The sequence below is a fragment of the Anomaloglossus baeobatrachus genome, chromosome 5 (genome assembly GCF_048569485.1).
Source record: "Anomaloglossus baeobatrachus isolate aAnoBae1 chromosome 5, aAnoBae1.hap1, whole genome shotgun sequence".
Taxonomy (NCBI): Eukaryota; Metazoa; Chordata; class Amphibia; order Anura; family Aromobatidae; genus Anomaloglossus; species Anomaloglossus baeobatrachus.
The window spans coordinates 142,569,412-142,589,526 of record NC_134357.1 but is presented as its reverse complement, the minus strand read 5'-3'; the positions used below and the strand labels follow the sequence as shown (position 1 = coordinate 142,589,526).

The 20,115-nt window shown below is 43.4% G+C and overlaps 1 protein-coding gene across 2 annotated transcripts in view; it reads left to right on the top strand.

The window, feature by feature from the left end:
- Positions 1 to 4,018: 4,018 nt before the first annotated feature.
- LOC142309790 (beta-microseminoprotein-like) overlaps positions 4,019 to 20,115 on the top strand; it is a 30,699-nt gene continuing 14,602 nt past the window's right edge. The window contains exons 1-3 of one of the 2 annotated variants that reach the window (XM_075347244.1): positions 4,019 to 4,095; positions 6,844 to 6,947; positions 14,710 to 14,815. In XM_075347244.1, coding sequence (XP_075203359.1) covers positions 6,848 to 6,947; positions 14,710 to 14,815 — 206 coding nt within the window. In that variant the 5' untranslated portion in view covers positions 4,019 to 4,095; positions 6,844 to 6,847. Of the gene's footprint in view, positions 4,096 to 6,826; positions 6,948 to 14,709; positions 14,816 to 20,115 lie in introns of both variants that reach the window. The other variant, XM_075347243.1, reaches the window with a different exon arrangement.

Here is a 20,115-nt window from a genome sequence, read left to right as displayed (position 1 = left end):
TCTTTCTGCCATTATAATGACAGAAAAGACTGATATGAAGTGCACAAGCACAAGAAAATCACCAGAGCGCTCTACGCTGTGAAAAGCAGTAGAAAATGGCACTGGAGTGAACATCTGACCGCCTCATGTAGGATGAAGCTATGGATCCTGGGTAAATTTATGCATTTACCCTCCTTCAGTTTTTTTGCAGTACACAAAAAAAACGGAAGGCACACGGATGACAAACAGATGACATACGGACCGTCTACGGAACGGAAACGGATGCCACACGGATGCACCCGTGAAAAAAAACGGACTGTTTTTTGCAGACCGCAAAAATGGATCGGTCATGTTAATGTAGCCTTATTCCGATCTGCCGTTTATAAACAGCAGGCACAAATAAGTGAATAACGCCCCCCAGCGTCAGAAAATCTCCGGGGTTTCAGGGCTAGCTGAGACCCTAGAGATCATGATTCAGGACGGTTTTTCCGGTCCTCGCTCACGTGATCACAGGTATACACCGTACACCGATGATCACGTTACAGTAAATGACAGCGCCGGTAAAAAATTATTTATCTCCCATCTGGCATGAACAAACATGATAAATCTCTTCCCCGGTCCCCCGGTGTCGCCAAAGTGCCCCCCCTGATGCCCTCCCAGAAATCCAAGATGGCCGCCCGCACAGCAGCGCGCCGGCTGCATTCACCCTACTCCTCTGATTTCTGTCGCATGTGCCATGACACATGCGACAGAAAACTCCTCCCCAGGCCCTGCCAGGTCACCCCCTATAACCCCACCGGTGTTCCCCGGTGTCCCACGGTACCTGTGCAGTGTTGATCCCCCCACGGCCCTCTCCTTCACAATAGATGCTGCCGCATGCACAGAGCGGCTGTCAGCTCAGCTTCCTGTGTTCAGACACAGTGAGTGGTGGATATGCATCTGTAAGCTAAATGGGCGGCACGGTGGCTCAGTGGTTAGCACTGCAGTCTTGTAGCACTGAGGTCCTGGGTTCAATTCTCACCAAGGACACCATCTGCAAGGAGTTTGTATGTTCTCCCCATGTTTGCGTGGGTTTCCTCCGGGTACTCCGGTTTCCTCCCACACTCCAAAGACATACAGCGCTATGGAATTAATAACGCTATATAAATGAATAAATTATTATTATTACTGCAATGCCCTGCTCATGAGGTAAGGAACATAATTGATCAGGAGAGCTATATACTACATTTCCAAATGGAGGGATTTGCTTTTATAGTTTCCCTGCTGAATGACTACCAAACATGAGAGTCTGTTATACGCCACAAGAAAACACATCTAAATAGCGAGCTCTGTTATTAACTATTCATTCAGCTGGATAACTGGACTTAAAGGGGTATTCCATCTCCAAGATCCTATCCCCAATATATAGTAGGTGGAATAGCAATAATATCAGCAAATACCAATATTTGGAAATGTAGAATAGTTCTCCTGATTAGGCATGCCCTTACCTCATGAGCAGGGCATTGCAGCTTTGGTAGCAACCTTTTACGACATGGACTCTGTTGCTGTGGACCCGGGGAGAGTGAGTGCCTATTCATTGCACCCACACTCCTCAAATGAAGGGTCTGCACTCCTAGAAAATGGGGGATACGTTCCCCGAGTGTCTCCACCCCATATTCTAGACGGTCCAGAGTCGTCGTGGGACCCCTTTATTTTTTTTCTTACAATAAATTGATGAAAGAGGAAATGTTTTGGGGACTGTTTTTTCAAATAAATTTCTTTTGTCGATTTTTTTTTGTTAGTACTGACAGTTTATGATGTTGGGTATCTAATAGACGCCATGACATCACAAACTGCTGGGCTTGATGTCAGGTGACCTTACAGCTAGTATCAACCCGATTTATTACCCCGTTTGCCACTGCACCAGGGCATGGGATGAGCTGGGGTGAAGCGCCAGGATTGGCGCATCTAGTGGATGCGCCACGTCTGGGGTGCCTGCGGCCTGCTATTTTTAGGCTGTGAAGGCCCAATAACTATGGACCTTCCCACCCTGAGAATACCAGACCAAAGCTGTCCACTTTACCTTGGCTGGTGATCCAATTTGGGGGGGACCCTACTTTTGTTGTGTAATTATTAATATTTATAAAATAATTATAAAAAAAGAGCCTGGGGGGACCTCCACATTGGATCCCCAACCACGGTAAAGCTGCCAGCTGTGGTTTTCAGGCTACAGCCGTTTGCTTTACCCTAGCTGGCTATCAAAAATGGGGGGACCCAACGTCATTTTTTTTTAACTATTTTTTAAATAGAAAAAATTAATGGGCTTCCCTGTATTTTGATTGCCAACCAAGGTAACGGCAGGCAGATGGGGGTGGCAACCCATAGCTGTCTGCTTTATCTGCGCTGAGAATCAAAAATACCGCGGAGCGCTACGTCATTTTTTTTAAAGATTTATTTTTACAGCACTGTGATGTCCAGCAATCAAAATACAGGGAAGCCCATTTTGTTTTTAGTTATTTAAATAAATAATTAAAAAAAATATATATGGGCTCCCGCTGCATTTTTTGTATTGCTAGCTAAGGGTAATCCAAGCAGCTACTGGCTGCTAACCCCCACTGCTTGGTGTTACCTTCACTGGCAATGGAAAATCCAGGGAAGCATTTTTTATTTTTTTTGCCAAAAAACTACAAAAAAAGGACGTGAGCTTCGCCATATTTTTGTATGCTAGCCAGGTATAGCAGGCAGGTGCTGGAAGAGTTGGATACAGCGCCAGAAGATGGCGCTTCTATGAAAGTGCCATTTTCTGAGACGGCTGCAGACTGCAATTCGCAGCAGTGGGGCCCAGAAAGCTCAGGCCAACCTGTGCTGCGGATTCCAATCCCCAGCTGCCTAGTTGTATCTGGCTGGACACAAAAATGGGGCGAAGCCTACGTCATTTGTTTTCACGGGAAGCAGCGTGCAGCCTTCACTCCGTGAGTGATCAGTGCTGCTGGCTGTCAGCGGTAACAGCGGTAACGCTGACAGACGCGTTACCATAACAACGGTGCTCCCGGAGCCGCGGTTAGCGGTGACGTCACCGCTAACTGCGTTGCTATGGCAACAGTGATCTCCGTTAATGACCGGCTGTGTCAGCCGGTCCCTAAGGGAACGGGGAGTCGACCGTGTGCTAGAGCATGTCGCCGGTACACGGCGATACACAAATGTGCACCGTGTACCGGAGAGTGCAATCACAGGTCCTACATGACGCGTCATAGTCATGTGACCAGTCTGTAGCCAATGAGATAATAGCCACGTGACTGGTCACATGGCTATTTTGACGTCACGATAGGTCCTGCATCACTGCTGGCAGTGCTGGTCACCGGGAGGATTCAGAGATCATCGGATGGAATAGCGGCAGGAGACAGAGTGCAGGAGGGATCGCGGGGACCGGTAAGTGTTATGGCAATGTTTATTAACTGTATGTGTACATTTATAATGCGTTTTTATGTGTTTGTGATTGCCTCCCATTATATCGTATTGGTTCGAGTTCGGTTCGTCGAATGTTCGCCGAACTGAACTCGAACGACACTTCCGTTCGACGAACCGAACTCAAGCCGAACCACGGCCGGTTCGCTCATCTCTAATTCTTAGTCCCCATACTGTATATATTAGGTAGTCAGCCGATCACACTGAAATTAGCGGATTTAGTTGCATTTTGCCTAATGTGTATGTGGGTCTTTAGTCTCAGCTCCTTCATTCTGCTGATCAGTAAGGGTCAGATTCCCACCTATCACACTTTAATGCTTTAATGACCTTTCCTAAGGATAGGCTGTCAATGTATATTTTTTAAAAACACTTTTATATTTTTTCAGTTTGCTTTGGTTGTTCCTTGGCATACATTAAACAAAGAAAGCACAACAACGTCTCTTAAAAATAGCTGTTTCCATGAGTAATACACAAATTATCATCTTCCTCTAAGAATCATAGGAGTGGCAGAATTCTGCATCTTAAAGCCACACCTTTCATTTGTTGCTCATAATAACATTATAAATACCATACTTACTCATTTACTTTGCTTGCCTCACGAGCAGAGACACTTGATTCCCTTCCGTAGGATATTAGTGTCGTCTTTTAATTATGTATCAGAAATTGGCAATTGTAAGTAATTCTTTTTCTTTCTTCTTTGCTCCCAAATGTTATATTGTGTAGTTTCATATAGAAAGTGCTTGAAGATTTAGATACATGGACCAAGATGTTTGATGACCTTGTGGTTAATCAATTGTAGTCAAAGTTTGGACTTGGATTTGCTTATTGCACTGGTATGTAAATGTTATAAGCTGGAAAGCTCCATAATAATGGTTAGTGGGAGAGTATGTAGCAAATTGCATATAGGAAATCACTGATGTGAAAAAGGTTGCCTGAAATATGTCCTTAATGAGGTTTGCTATTGGTCATAAGTGGGAAGTTTTCACTCTTCTCTTCTTCTGACTAAAAAAAAAAAAAAAAAATGTAAAAAGTACCATGTCTCTAAAAATGGCAGATCACAAAATTAAAAATAATAGCAGTGGGAATATAATAATAAAAAAATAAATTGTCAATTTTGATCTCGTGACAGTTCCTCTTTAAAGGGGTTTTCCCACAAGCAAAATTAATTTCATAGTTAATTTCAATCAATAGATCTTTGAAAAATAATAATTTCCACAATTGGATGTGTTTAAAAAAATGTTCCTGTACTGTGATAATCTTATATATGTGCCCCTGCATGTGAGAATCCCAGCCCCCAGCTGCCTGGTTTCACCTGACTGGGAATCAAAATATGGCAGGAGCCACGTATTTTTTTTTAGATTATTTCTTTAAATAATTAAAAAAAAAAAATGGGCTTGCCTGTATTTTGATTGCCAGCCAAGGAAATTATGTCATACCTGGAATGAGACCATACATTCTGGCATCTTCCTTTGTTCAAGCCCAGAGTGTGTGTGACCAGCTGAGGAAGACTACATGGCTGTCCCCTCCTCTATAAGCTTTATGGCTGTGTGCAGTTCCTGCCACATACGAATGTATGGGCTGGTTTCAGGTTACTCCAACAGGCAATCACAGACGCCCATGCTCGGTGTCTGTGATTGCTCGACATCACAGTAGTGTAAAAATAAATAAATCATAAAAAAATGACATAGCGCTCTGCAGTATTTTTGATTCTCGGTGCAGATAAAGTGGACGGCTACAGGCTGCTACCCCATCTGCCTGGCTTTGCCTTGGCTGGCAATCAAAATTCAGAGAAGCCCAATATTTTTTTTAATTGTTTAAATAAATATTAAAAAAAAACAATTTGCGTGGGCTCCCGCCATATTTTGATGGCCAGCCAAGTAAAACCAGGCAGTGGGGGCCAGGAATCCTTAGCACAGGGTGGCCCAAGCTGTCTGGGCCTCCCCCTCTGCGAATTGCAGCTCCCAGCCACCCCAGAAAATGGTGCATTCATATAAGCGCTATTTTCTGCCACTTTACATGGCTCGTCCAGCGGCCCTGATAGCGGTGGCATGCTGGGTAATAATGGTGTTAGGGCCAGCTTGGTATTATCAGCTGGTACTCAGCCTGAAATTTATGGTGTTATGCCAAATTAGGCACATAAAAAAAATGTTATTAGAAATAAAACAAAAAAAAATGTAACTACTCCATCTTTATTATAAAAAAAATCCTTAGCAAAACGTAGTCCACAGGGAGAACAATGTCAGCTCTGCTTCCTGCTTCATCGCTCTGTACCAACAAGCATCTATACAGAGCGAGAAGCAGGCTTACAGTGATAGTCAAAGTTCAATCGAGTCCATGGCTAAGCCATGGACTTGGGTGAACCCTGAGGTCACCACGAATACAGCTGAAAAAAAATCGAAGTCTGCAGAGTGATTAGTAGCGCAGTGAATACCGCCGGAAATTAATGATCGGAAGCAGAAGCTGCTGGGAGATAGCGGGTCTGCAGGACGCGCCGCTGGACCGATACCCATAATCATTATGTTTTTTAATAATGTGCTTTTTTTTACAGCCCCTGGACCCGAACTGTAACACGGGTTTCCCAGGAAAACCTGTGTTTGGGACCTTGTGTACGAACACCATGTGTTCGGTATGGGTCCTGAACTTTACAGTTCGGGTTCGCCCATCCCTAGTCATAAGTAAGTAAGGTTTTATTGCATATTTATTTGCAAAGGAAGTTAAAGGGTTATTCTCATCTCCAAGATCCTCTCCCAATATGTAGCAGGTGTAATAATAAATAATAATAATAATATTTGCAAATACCTCCAATTAGAAATGTAGTATAGAACTTCTGATTAGCTCTGTCTCTAAAATCATCTGCAGGGCATTGCAGGAAATTAGGTATCCATGGTTATGACCACTAGGACTAACTAACTGTGAATATATGCGTGGTCGTATCCATGGATACCTAAGGTCCTGCAATGTCTTGTACATGAGGTAAGAATCAGAAAAAGTATCCTGCATTTATAATCGGAGGTATTTGCTAGTCTTATAATTATTATTATTATTATTATTATTATTATTAATAATAAACCTACTATATATTTGGATAGGATCTTGGAGATGGAATAACTGTTTAAGGGTCACCTGTCACTTTGAAAATGTGGCCCAAACTACTGGCAGTATGTTACAATGCAGGAGAGGCTAAGAAGATCAATATTTTGAGGGTAAAGACTTTCTGGACTTAGAACTCCAGTAGGCGGATAAAGTAAGAATATAATGAATAAATACAATCAGACTGTTAGTATTCTCAGTATCTCTTACTCTATAACATGATGCCCAAACATTTTGCTCAATGACATAGGTTTCCTTTACATGTCATAAGTGTATGTGATTTTGCAGCGTTTATAGTCTTTCACTCTTTTAGTTAATTTTTCCGAGCAGCCTGATGGCTTTACTACTGGGCTCTAGCTTCCTGGCGACTTTATGCAATGGAACTTGTCTTAATAGAGATGCAAGACTTTCAAACTTAGGTGAAACACCCGATGGTAAGTTTTAAGAAGATGTAAACCTATATAAATGGTTCAAACTATGAATACATTTCCTTATGAAAAATCATTGGTGCTACATTCCCAACCAGCGTTGGATGGGAGCAAAACTGTCTTGTTCTGTGTTTGGAATTACACACTATAATCCTGCAATGTTTGCCTACTAATTTACTTAAACATATAAATGAGTATTAATATATGACTTTGAAAATTAAATTGACAAAAACTAGTTGGCTGCCCCAACACCAGTTGTATACACATTTATTCTCTTAAATCTCGCAATATGAAATTTTCTGTTAGAGAGCTGTATTAGTTTTACCTCCCTTTGGCATTTTGAAAGGATAAATATGACTAGTGATGGGTGGACTTGCAGAATTGGTGGACCTAACTGGATTATTTATTTTTTTTTTAAATCTGATTACAGCCCGGAATTGATCCCGGATATCTGGCCGGACAACGATCCCCATATAAGTCTATGGGGACTAGAATCCGGTGATTAGAAATGGTGATAGAAGGGATAGAGGTATAGGAGCAGGCACGCTATACTTAACGAGGCTCCGGTGTGGCTATAACTGCTCCCGCGGCCGCCCATTCACTTCTGGAGTCTCTCAATAGGCTCATGCATATACCCTGCTTTCCCCGCCCACCGGCGTATGTGAATGCTTGCAGTCAGATGCACCCCCACCCTGAGTGACAGCGTGTCAGCTGACTGCTTCCAATCACAGATGCTATATGCATCTATCGTAGTATAAAAATAAAGAAGCAAATAAGAAAATTAGCATAGGGTCCCCCCATATTGGTACCCAGCACAGATAAAGCATACGGCTACAGGCTGCAGCCCCCAGCCGTGTGCTTATCTTGGCTGTGTAGCAAAATAAGAAGAACTGCATGCAGCTTTTTTTTTTTTTTTATTAAAAAAAACTACGTGTGGTCCCAATATTGATACTCAGCCATAATATGTATTAATCAAACATCATTAATCCAATTAGATAAACATGTATCATAAGTAGTGGAGATTTATAAAAATACATATTTGAATATGAAAATGAATAAAAATGATGAAATGCAAGAACAAGATATTGCACAAAGGTTTTCATCAATTAGACAAAATGGAAGTACCGGGTGAGGCTATGTTCACACGTTGCGTTTTTGCAGCATTTTTTGCTGCGTTTTTAGGCAAATTAAAAGAAACCTTTCCCTATTTATTTGTTGTATGTGTTACCATCTACTGGCTAATTGATACAAAGTATTTATATTTTAATTTCTATTTTTAAATTTACTATTCTATATCTACCGTCTACCTTATCCCCCCCCCAAAAAAAAAAAGAAAAAAAAAAGCAGAACCCCCCAAAAGAATCGCACTTACCAAACCCTAAACAAAAGACTTTGCAAGTGAATGGGCTCTCATACAAATCTGCCTCGCTGTCCGGTCTCCCTGCATTCCACAGTGGTTGGTTCCCCCTGGTGACAGGAAGCAGTATCACTCGCGTGGAGTAAGTGGGAGTGAAGCAATACATGTATGAGAGCCGAGTGATATTGGGATCCAATCTGTGTGTGACAACCACAGTGCAGTGTAGCTGGAAAGGCGAGAGACCTGATAGCGATGCAGATCTCTGTGCAAGAGCCCATCCACCATCAGCACTTGCAAGCTGCAATTGATTGTTTAGGGTCTGGTGTGATTTTTTTTTGGGGGGGCGGTGTTTATCTGCTGTCTTTGGAGGCTGTCTTCTTTCTTTTGGGGGTGTCTGCTTTCTTTCAAATTGTCTCTCCAGTAAAGGAGACAAACTCTAGCACAGCGCCACCTATTGGAAGTAGCGATCCTAAAAGTCACAAGTGGATTTTCAACAATCCATTGCAATATGACTCAGGATATATAAGCCAGATCAGAATCCCAATTTGCAGACACGGTGTTTCGGGGTGCTTGCCCCTCGTCAGTGCAAAGTATGGGGGTGTCTGATCTGGCTCATGAGAAAGCTATGTGGGGACCACGGGGGAACACTATTCTCCTTAAGGAGACTTTGCAAGCCAGTCTGGCTGCCAGGTAAGGGGACTTATAGCTGCAATGCCCCTCTGGGAAATATTCAAATTGTCTCTCCAGTAAAGGAGACAAACTCTAGCACAGCGCCACCTATTGGAAGTAGCGATCCTAAAAGTCACAAGTGGATTTTCAACAATCCATTGCAATATGACTCAGGATATATAAGCCAGATCAGAATCCCAATTTGCAGACACGGTGTTTCGGGGTGCTTGCCCCTCGTCAGTGCAAAGTATGGGGGTGTCTGATCTGGCTCATGAGAAAGCTATGTGGGGACCACGGGGGAACACTATTCTCCTTAAGGAGACTTTGCAAGCCAGTCTGGCTGCCAGGTAAGGGGACTTATAGCTGCAATGCCCCTCTGGGAAATATTCAAATTGTCTCTCCAGTAAAGGAGACAAACTCTAGCACAGCGCCACCTATTGGAAGTAGCGATCCTAAAAGTCACAAGTGGATTTTCAACAATCCATTGCAATATGACTCAGGATATATAAGCCAGATCAGAATCCCAATTTACTTCTTTCATGAAGTTTCCTGCTGTATTCTTTAACTTCTGTAGATGCCTGGACTCTTCCTAATTGAACTGCAACCAGGCCCTAGTTTTAGAGTAGGTTTTATATTTTATGCATACTCTAAGGCCTTGTGCGCACTAGGCGTTTTTGCCGCGTTATTAGCGGCGTTTTTTACCGCGTTTTTGTGCTGAAAACGCAGTGACATTGCTTCCCCAGCAATGTCTATGGGTTTTCATAAGTGCTGTCCGCACACAGCGTTTTTTTGTAGCTGCGTTTTTGTGGTGACCACAAAAATGCAGCATGTCAATTATTTCTGCGTTTTTCACTGCGTTTTTCACCCATTGAGTTCAATGAATGTTCAACAACGCAATGAAAAACGCATATAGCCGCGTTTCTATGACTAAAAACGCAGCTATAAACGCAAGGGGTGGGTACTACAGTGACGTGTACAGGAAGAGGATTCCTTCTGTTGGTAAACACAGAAGCATGAATCCTCCCGTTACCGTCACCGCTGCGTCCACCTCCCGTCCTGTGCATGTCAGCTCCGTGCGGCGCCATGTCTGGGCGGGAGGTGGAGGCAGCGGCGAAAACCAAAGTGAACAGTAGAAAAAAAAATGTCATATATACTCACCTGTCTGCAGGGTCCCGGTGCCATGCCCGCTCCCAGCTCCTGTCCCGGTACCGCCGCTCTGGCTGTGTGCAGTCTCCCCGGGGCAGGACCTTGCTTGCAGGACCTGGCGGTGGATCACCTGATGCAGTCACCTGATGCATCAGCTGATCGTAGTCTCGCCGGCTTTTTCGCGCCCGGCCGGCTATCAGCTGATCCTGCCGTCAGGGGACTTCATCAGCTGATTACCGGCAGCTCCTGCAGCAATCGGACGGGATCAGACTCCTGTCCAATCGATCGCTCCAGGAGCTGCCGGTAATCAGCACAGCACATAAGTGAGTATTATTTTTTTTTCTACTGATGCATCAGCTGATTGTATAACCGGCTTTTATACAATCAGCTGATGTGTGATGTGATTCAGGCACTTGATCCTGACACATCATCTGATCGCTTTGCCTTCCAGCAAACCGATCAGATGATATTGGATCCGGATTGGACGGCGCGGGACCCTGACCCAGGATTGCTGCGGAGGGGGGTTCTTTATTTCAATAAAGATGGAGTCACTAATTGTGTTGTGTTTTATTTCTAATAAAAATATTTTTCTGTGTGTTGTTGTTTTTTTTTTTTATCATTACTAGAAATTCATGGTGGCCATGTCTAATATTGGCGTGACACCATGAATTTCGGGCTTAGGGCTAGCTGATAATATACAGCTAGCCCTAACTCCATTATTACCTAGCTAGCCACCCGGCATCAGGGCAGCTGGAAGAGTTGGATACAGCGCCAGAAGATGGCGCTTCTATGAAAGCGCCATTTTCTGGGGTGGCTGCGGACTGCAATTCGCAGTGGGGGTGCCCAGAAATCTTGGGCACCCTGTACTGTGGATTCCAATCCCCAGCTGCCTAGTTGTACCCGGCTGGACTCAAAAATTAGGCGAAGCCCACGTCATTTTTTTTTTTTAATTATTTCATGAAATTCATGAAATAATTAAAAAAAAAAGGGCTTCTCTATATTTTTGGTTCCCAGCCGGGTACAAATAGGTAGCTGGGGGTTGGGGGCAGCCCGTACCTGCCTGCTGTACCCGGCTAGCATACAAAAATATGGCGAAGCCCATGTCATTTTTTTTTTCTTTTTGGGCAAAAAACTGCATACAGTCCTGGATGGAGGATGCTGAGCCTTGTAGTTCTGCAGCTGCTGTCTGCTCTCCTGCATATACTAGTGAATGGAGGATGCTGAGCCTTGTAGTTCTGCAGCTGCTGTCTGCTCTCCTGCATACACTAGTTCTGCAGCTATCTGCTCTCCTGCATACAATGAACATTTTGAAGAAGGAAATGACATCAGACCTTTCTTTTTTTTTTTTTTTTTTCATCAACAATCTTTAATGGCATTGTGCACTGATTAAAAACGCAGTGAGCAAAAACGCAGCAAAAAACGCACCAAATCGCGGCAAAAACGGATGCGTTTTTGCCGCGTTTTTTAGCCGCGGGTGCGTTTTTTGAGACAAAAACGCACATAAAGACGCAGCGTGAAAAAAACGCCTAGTGCGCACATACCCTAAAAAGGCTGAAAATTACTCAATACACCATCCTGTGTGCGTGCTCAGGCAGGAGCTCTATAAGGCTATGTGCGCACAGTGCATTTTTCGTGGCGTTTTTGCGCGTTTTTCGGGTGCGTTTTTGGCCTCAAAACTGCAGGACTTTGCTTCCCCAGCAAAGTCTATGAGTTTTCATTTTTGCTGTCTGCACACATCTGTTTTTTTTCAGCTGCGTTTTTGTGGTGCCACAAAAACGCAGCATGTCAATTATTCCCGCGTTTTTCACTGCGCTTTTCATCCATTGAGTGCAATGGGATGTTGAAAGACGCAATGAGAAACGCAAATTGCAAATATAGCTGCGTTTTGGTGCATTTCTAAGACCAAAAACGCAGCTATAAATGCAGGAGGTGGGTAGTAAAGTGACGTGTACAGGAAGAGGATTCCTTCTGTCAGTAAACACAGAAGCGTGAATCCTCCCGGTACCGTCACGGCCGCTTCCACCTCCCGTCCTGTGCATGTATGCTGCCGTGCGGCGCCATGTCTGGGCGGGAGATGGAAGCGGCAATCAAAAGTGAACAGTAGAAAAAAAAAAAGTTATACTCACCTGTCTGCAGGGTCCCGGTGCCATGTCCGCTCCCAGATTCTGTCACGGTATCGCCGCTCCGGCAGTGTGCAGTCTCCCCGGGTACGTATGCCTGCAGGATGCAGGACCTGGCGATGGATCACCTGATGCAGTCACCTGACGCATCAGGTGATCGTAAGTATCGCGGTGACGCGGGCGCCCGGCCGGCTATCAGCTGATCCTGCCGTCAGGAGACTTCATCCCTGATTACCGGCAGCTGCTGCAGCGATCGGACAGGATCAGACTCCCGCCCCATCGCTCCAGGAGCTGCCGGTAATCAGCACATAAGTGAGTATTTTTTTTTTTTTTTTTTCACCGATGCTTCAGCTGATTGTATAATCGGCTTTTATACAGTCAGCTGAAGTGTGATGTGCTTCAGCCCCTAGAACCTGACACATCATCTGATCGCTTTGCCTTCCAGCAAACCGATCAGATGATATTGGATCCGGATTGGACGGCGCGGGACCCTTGACCCAGGATTACTGCGGAGGGGGGTGCTTTATTTCAATAAAGATGGAGTCACTAATTGTGTTGTGTTTTATTTCTAATAAAAATATTTTTCTGTGTGTTGTGTTTTTTTTTTTATCTTTACTAGAAATTCATGGTGGCCATGTCTAATATTGGCGTGACACCATGAATTTCGGGCTTAGGGCCAGCTATACAGCTAGCCCTAACCCCATTATTACCCAGCGAGCCAGTCGGCATCAGGGCAGCTGGAAGAGTTGGATACAGTGCCAGAAGATGGCGCTTCTATGAAAGCGCCATTTTCTGGGGTGGCTGCGGGACTGCAATTCACAGCGGGGGTGCCCAGAAAGTTTGGGCACTCTGCACTGCGGATTCCAATCCCCAGCTGCCTAGTTGTACCCGGCTGGACTCAAAAATTAGGCGAAGCTCACGTCATTTTTTTTTTTTTAATTATTTCATGAAATTCATGAAATAATTAAAAAAAAAGGGCTTCTCTATATTTTTGGTTCCCAGCCAGGTACAAATAGGCAGCTGGGGGTTGGGGGCAGCCCGTACCTGCCTGCTGTACCCGGCTAGCATACAAAAATATTGCGAAGCCCACGTCATTTTTTTTGGGGGGGGGCAAAGAAATCCTGCATACAGTCCTGGAAGGAGGATGCTGAGCCTTGTAGTTCGACAGCTGCTGTCTGCTCTCCTGCATACACTATTGGATGGAGGATGCTGAGCCTTGAAGTTCTGCAGCTGCTGTCTGCTCTCCTGCATACACTATTGGATGGAGGATGCTAAGCCTTGTAGGTCTGCTCCCCCTGACTCTCCCTCAAGCATACAGTCCTGGATGGAGCATGCTGAGCCTTGTAATTCTGCAGCTGCTGTCTGCTCTCCTGCATGCACTATTGGATGGAGTATGCTGAGACTTGTAGTTCTGCAGCTGTCTGCTCTCCTGCATACATTAGTGGAGAATGAAGAACATATTGAAGAAGGAAATGACATCAGACCTTTTTTTTTGTTCACTGATAAAAAACGCATAAAGACGCAGTGAGCAAAAACGCAGCAAAACGCAGCAAAAAACGCACCAAATCGCGGCAAAACGCGCGCGTTTTTTGCCGCGTTTTTTTGACACGGGTGCGTTTTTGTGCGTCTTTTGCCGCAAAAAACGCACAAAAACGCAGCGTCAAAAAAACGCAGTGTGTGAACCTAGCCTAATACGGTCTTCTGAGCTGTACACTTCTAAGAGGTCTTTTGAGTGATCAATAGGTGTCTCAGGATGTTGACACTCACTGATCTGCTCAGCATAAAAGGGTATGTGCACACTGCATTTTTGTTTCTCCAGCGAAAAATGCACCTCCGGCAGAAAAACACATCAAAAATGCATGTTGCGTTTTTGCTGCGTTTTGGTGCATTTTTGCCTTTCAATTTTTTAAACACTGTCAATGACGAAACGCAGGGAAAAACGCAGAAAAGAAGTGATATGCTGCTTCTTTTTTCTGCAACCAAAACTGCAGGCAAAAAAGAAGCAGCATGTTCTTTCGGAAATCTCATAGACTTTGCTGGGGAAGGACTGCATGCAGTGTAGGGCCACAAACTGCGCCCAAAAACGCGGCAAAAATGCAGCGCAAATGCGGCAAAATACACATCGTGCGCACGGGGCCTAAAGCAAATGGAAAATCTTCCAAAAGCTTAGTTGCTTTTTAAAGGGGTTATTCCTTTCTTTACGACTTACACTTGATTGGATCAAGGTGGTTTAAGAGAAAAACAAAATCTATACTCATCTCCCAGACAGACGCTGCTCTTCTGCACTCACACTAGTACTAGATCTACTAGATGAGTTTCTTCCAATTGCGGCCCAAATATCCACAAGTTAATATTCTACAAAAATCATTCATTACTCATTAGAGGATCTGAATGTCACTCAGATTCATAGCTAGTTTTTCTTCAGATGCCACTGATGAAACATCCCATTCATTCCAATCTTTTTCCTTTACCATAGGGTGCATGGATGATGGCATCAAAAAAGCTTTAAATTCAACATGGTTTAAGGATGTATGCATGAAATGTTCTTGTGGCTCAGCAGGCGACGTTGAGTGCTGCAGCAGGTAAGGCTTCGCATGGCTGTATGATCTCATTCATAAACAGGTGACAGCTGTGGATTATAGTCATGATCAGTTTTGAGACATACATTTTGGTTTTCTCAAAGTTTGCCGCTTCAGTGTTTTCAGATCTTTCTGTCAAATCTGTATATGGTTAGTGAAGTACAATTGTAATAATTTCATAAGTTTTTAAGCTTTAATTGACAATTACATCAAGTTTACATAAAGACTCAATATCTAGTGTTGGTCCTTATTTTTAAAAACTTCTGCAATTCACCCTGGCAGCTGGATATCCGTTTCTGAGCCAAATCCTAACTGATAATAATCCATTCTTGCCTGCCGTTTATCACAATTTCTGTGTTTTTGATTTTCCTCCTACTTTTTGAGGATTGACCACAGGTTCTCAGATTGAAATCTAGGCAGTTTCCTGGCCATGGACCCAAAATTTCACTGTTTTATCACATTTGCCTTGTGACATGATGCTCCATCATGCTGGAAAAACATTGTACATCACTAAATTGCTTATGGATAACTGGTAACAGTTCTTCTTTCAGCATGCTCCGTTTTTGTTAGTAAGCTTACTTCCTTGGATGAAAAGAAATTCCACACATGAATGGCTTAAGGATACAATACTTTTGGCGTGGCACAGGACTCATGGTAGCACTCACCTTTTGTCTTCTGGACAGTTATTGTTCCTGAAGTCCCAAACAGGCTTCATCAGAGAAAATATCTTTGCAAGATTCACAGGGATTGGACTACAGAGAACTGGGTCAGAGTTGTTTTTTCTGATGGCGCCTCCTTCAGTCTGTTTGGTACATCTACAGTAGAATAATTGTCCAGAGAAGAAAAGATAAGCACTACCACAAGCCCTGTATCATGCCAACCATAAAGCATCCTGAGATTATTCATGTGTGGGAATAGATTGAGTCCATAGCCAAAAAAATATACTTTTAAAAAAAAAATAAAACAAAATTATTAGAGGTATTTAAAATAGAAGAAACAAAAAATAAATTAAACAAATTTGAGCATAAGCAGAGAACATTTCCTCTTCATCATACAATCCAAATACTGAGCACGTGTTTATACCAGGAAAAAACATTAGAAAATATACAATAGGAAAAAGAGAAATATTCATACAATATCATATCACAAATACTGTGAAAACACACCAAGGATGTACATTTCTCAAAACCTACCACTAGAGGTCACTATTGTGCAATCAGAGAGTTTATAAGTATACTAGCTGTACTACCCGGCTTCGCCCGGGTTAATAGCTGCTGTTAACAAAATAGAATGTATTAACAAAAATGTATTCTGCACACAAAAACCACAAAACAAATAGATAGAAATGTAATTATTAAATTGTTGCCTATGTTAACCAATCAGAGCTCAGATGAATTAACTGTAGCAAAATAGAAGCTAAGCTGTGATTGGTTGCTATTGGCAGCCTGATAAATCTCCAGGCAACAGAAAGCCCTCCCCCTGACAGTATATATTAGCTCACACATACACATATAGACAGGTCATGTGACTGACAGCTGCCGTATTTCCTATGTGGTACATTTGTTGTTCTTGTAGTTTGGCTGCTTATTAATCAGATTTTTATTTTTGAAGGATAATACCAGACTTGTGTGTGTTTTAGGGCGATTATGTGGCGAGGTTGGTGTATGTGTGGTGAGATGTGTGCTGAGGGTGGTATATGTGCTCAAGCACGTGGTAGTGTGTGGCGCATTTTGTGTGTGTGTTCATATCCCCGAGTGTGGTGAGTATCCAATGTCAGGGCCCCATCTTAGCAACTGTACGGTATATACTCTTTGGCGCCATCTCTCTCAGTCTTGAAGTCCCCCTTGTTCACATCTGGCAGCTGTTAATTTGCCCCCAACACTTTTCGTTTCACTTTTTTCCCATTATGTAGATAGGGGCAAAATTGATTGGTAAATTGGAACGCGCGGGGTTAAAATTTTGCCTCATAACATAGCACCCGGCGCTGCCCGGGATAGTAACTGTCTCTCTGTTTCTCTCCCATTCTCTGTCTGTCTCCCCCTCTGTACATATCTCTCTGTCTCTCTCTCTATCTCTTTGTCTGTCTAACTCTTTCCCTGTCTATCTCTTTCTCCGTCTGTCTCAATCTCTTTCTCCGTCTGTCTCAATCTCTTTCCCTGTCTGTCACTTTCCCTGTCTGTCTCTTTCCCTCTTTCCCTGTCGGTCTCTTTCCCTGTCAGTCTGTCTCTTTGTCTGTGTCTGTCTCTTTGTGTCTTTTTCTTACCCTGTCTGTGTCTGTCTCTTTCTCTGTCTGTGTCTCTCTTTCCCTGGCTGCATTGTGACACGCCAACATTCCATATAATGGCGTGGCTGCGCATTCTTCTGAAGTTCTGGCTGCACTGTGGCTCCCAGCTCCATTCGCTTTAATGGAGGCAGGTTTTTTGGCGAATAACTGTAAAGAGCAGGGTTAAAATTTCCCCTCAAAACATAGCCTATGACGCTCTCGGGGTCCAGAAGTGTGAGTGTGCAAAATTTTGTGGCTGTAGCTGCGACGGTGCGGATGCCAATCCCGAACATACACACACATACACACACATACACACACATACACACATATATTCAGCTTTATATATTAGATTTTATATATATATATATATATATATATATATATATATACACACATATATATATATATATTATACTACACACTTGGGCTACTGCCAAATAGAAAAGTAATAAATGAATAAATATTTAAATATGTCTATTGGAAAGCCTGAACATCAAGAGGCATGTAATGTTGCACATCCCCAGAGGTAATAAATGAGGACAAGAGAATTGCAAATCAAAGTATGGCTCAGACCCTGTAAAGAGGTATGTAGAGAGGAGAAAATTTGGAGAAAGTAGCACTGCAAAGGAATGGATATTGTACAAATATAATAGGAATTACCGTAGTTTAAAAATAACCTGATGCAAAACCTACAGATCTATAAAAAAGCAAGATCATATAGCTTGGCCACACAGGGTAAATAGGCAAAGAAGTTTCCAGACAAAAACCCCAGAAAAAGAATTATTGGGAAAAAAGGAGACCTAATGAAATATCCCTAATATAAATATATAGGAAAGCAACAAAGTAAAAAAGTTTAAATCAACAACGAAAATTGTCCCAAAATCAAGAATAAAAAGCGATTCATGCTAAAAGATATATACTTTATTATTGAATTAAAGTATATTTATTAATTAAAAATATAAAAACAGAGAATTGCTCCTGAGAGGGACCAGAGAAAATACCCAGAATATGAAAAATGTACAAAAGTCTACGGGAAAGGTAAAATTGGCAACAATAAATAGATAATGTGCAATAAAGGTCATACAACATATAGGGGTGGAGGGACCTGTTCACCCAGACCCAGGCTCTGTACGGTCACCTATTTAGGTAAATATATACAGTCATATGAAAACGTTTGGGCACCCCTATAAATGTTAACCTTTTTTCTTTATAACAATTTGGGTTTTTGCAACAGCTATTTCAGTTTCATATATCTAATAACTGATGGACTCAGTAATATTTCTGGATTGAAATGAGGTTTATTGTACTAACAGAAACTGTGCAATCCGCTTTAAAACAAAATTTGACCGGTGCAAAAGCATGGGCACCCTTATCAATTTCTTGATTTGAACACTCCTATCTACTTTTTACTGACTTACTAAAGCACTAAGGCTATGTGCACACGGTGCGTTTTTCTCGGCGTTTTTGCGCGTTTTTCGGGTGCGTTTTTGGCCTCAAAACTGCATGACTTTGCTTCCCCAGCAAAGTCTATGAGTTTTCATTTTTGCTGTCCCCACACAGCGTTTTTTTTCAGCTGCGTTTTTGTGGTGACCACAAAAACGCAGCATGTCAATTATTCCCGCGTTTTTCACTGCGCTTTTCATCCATTGAGTTCAATGGGATGTTGAAAGACGCAATGAGAAACGCAAATAGCTGCGTTTTGGTGCGTTTCTAAGACCAAAAACGCAGCTATAAGCGCAGGAGGTGGGTAGTAAAGTGACGTGTACAGGAAGAGGATTCCTTCTGTCAGTATAGACAGAAGCATGAATCCTCCCGGTACCGTCACCGCCGCGTCCATCTCCCGTCCTGTGCATGTATGCTGCCGTGCGGCGCCATGTACAGGCAGGAGGTGGAAGCGGCTGCGAAAACAAAAGTTAACAGTAGAAAAAAAAAAAAAAAAAGTTATACTCACCTGTCTGCAGCCTCGCGGTGCCATGCCCGCTCCCAGCTCCTCTCACCGCTCCCGCTCCCGCTCCGGCTGTGTGCAGTCTCCCCGGGGCAGGACCTTGCTTGCAGGACCTGGCGATGGATCACCTGATGCAGTCACCTGACGCATCAGCTGATCGAGTCTCGGGCTGACGCGGGCGCCCGGCCGGTATCAGCGGATGCGTCAGGAGACTTCATCCCTGATTACCGACAGCTGCTGCAGCGATCGGACGGGATCAGACTCCCGCCCCATCGCTCCGGGAGCTGCCGGTAATTCAGCACATAAGTGAGTATTATTTTTTTTTTTTTTTCTACTGATGCATCAGCTGATTGTATAATCGGCTTTTATACAATCAGCTGATGTGTGATGGGATTCACATCCTTGAACCTGACAGATCATCTGATCGGTATGCTTTCCAGCAAACCGATCAGATGATATTGGATCCGGATTGGACGGCGCGGGACCCTGACCCAGGATTACTGCGGAGGGGGGTTTATTTCAATAAAGATGGAGTCACTAATTGTGTTGTGTTTTATTTCTAATAAAAATATTTTTCTGTGTTGTGTTTTTTTTTTATCTTTACTAGAAATTCATGGTGGCCATGTCTAATATTGGCGTGACACCATGAATTTCGGGCTTAGGGCTAGCTGATAATATACAGCTAGCCCTAACTCCATTATTACCTGGCTAGCCACCCGGCATCAGGGCAGCCGGAAGAGTTGGATACAGCGCCAGAAGATGGCGCTTCTATGAAAGCGCCATTTTCTGGGGTGGCTGCGGGACTGCAATTCACAGCGGGGGTGCCCAGAAAGCATGGGCACCCTGCACTGTGGATTCCAATCCCCAGCTGCCTAGTTGTACCCGGCTGGACTCAAAAATGGGGCAAAGCTCACGTCATTTTTTTTTTTAAATTATTTCATGAAATTCATGAAATAATTTAAAAAAAAAGGGCTTCCCTATATTTTTGGTTCCCAGCCGGGTACAAATAGGCAGCTGGGGGTTGGGGGCAGCCCGTACCTGCCTGCTGTACCCGGCTAGCATACAAAAATATGGCGAAGCCCACGTCATTTT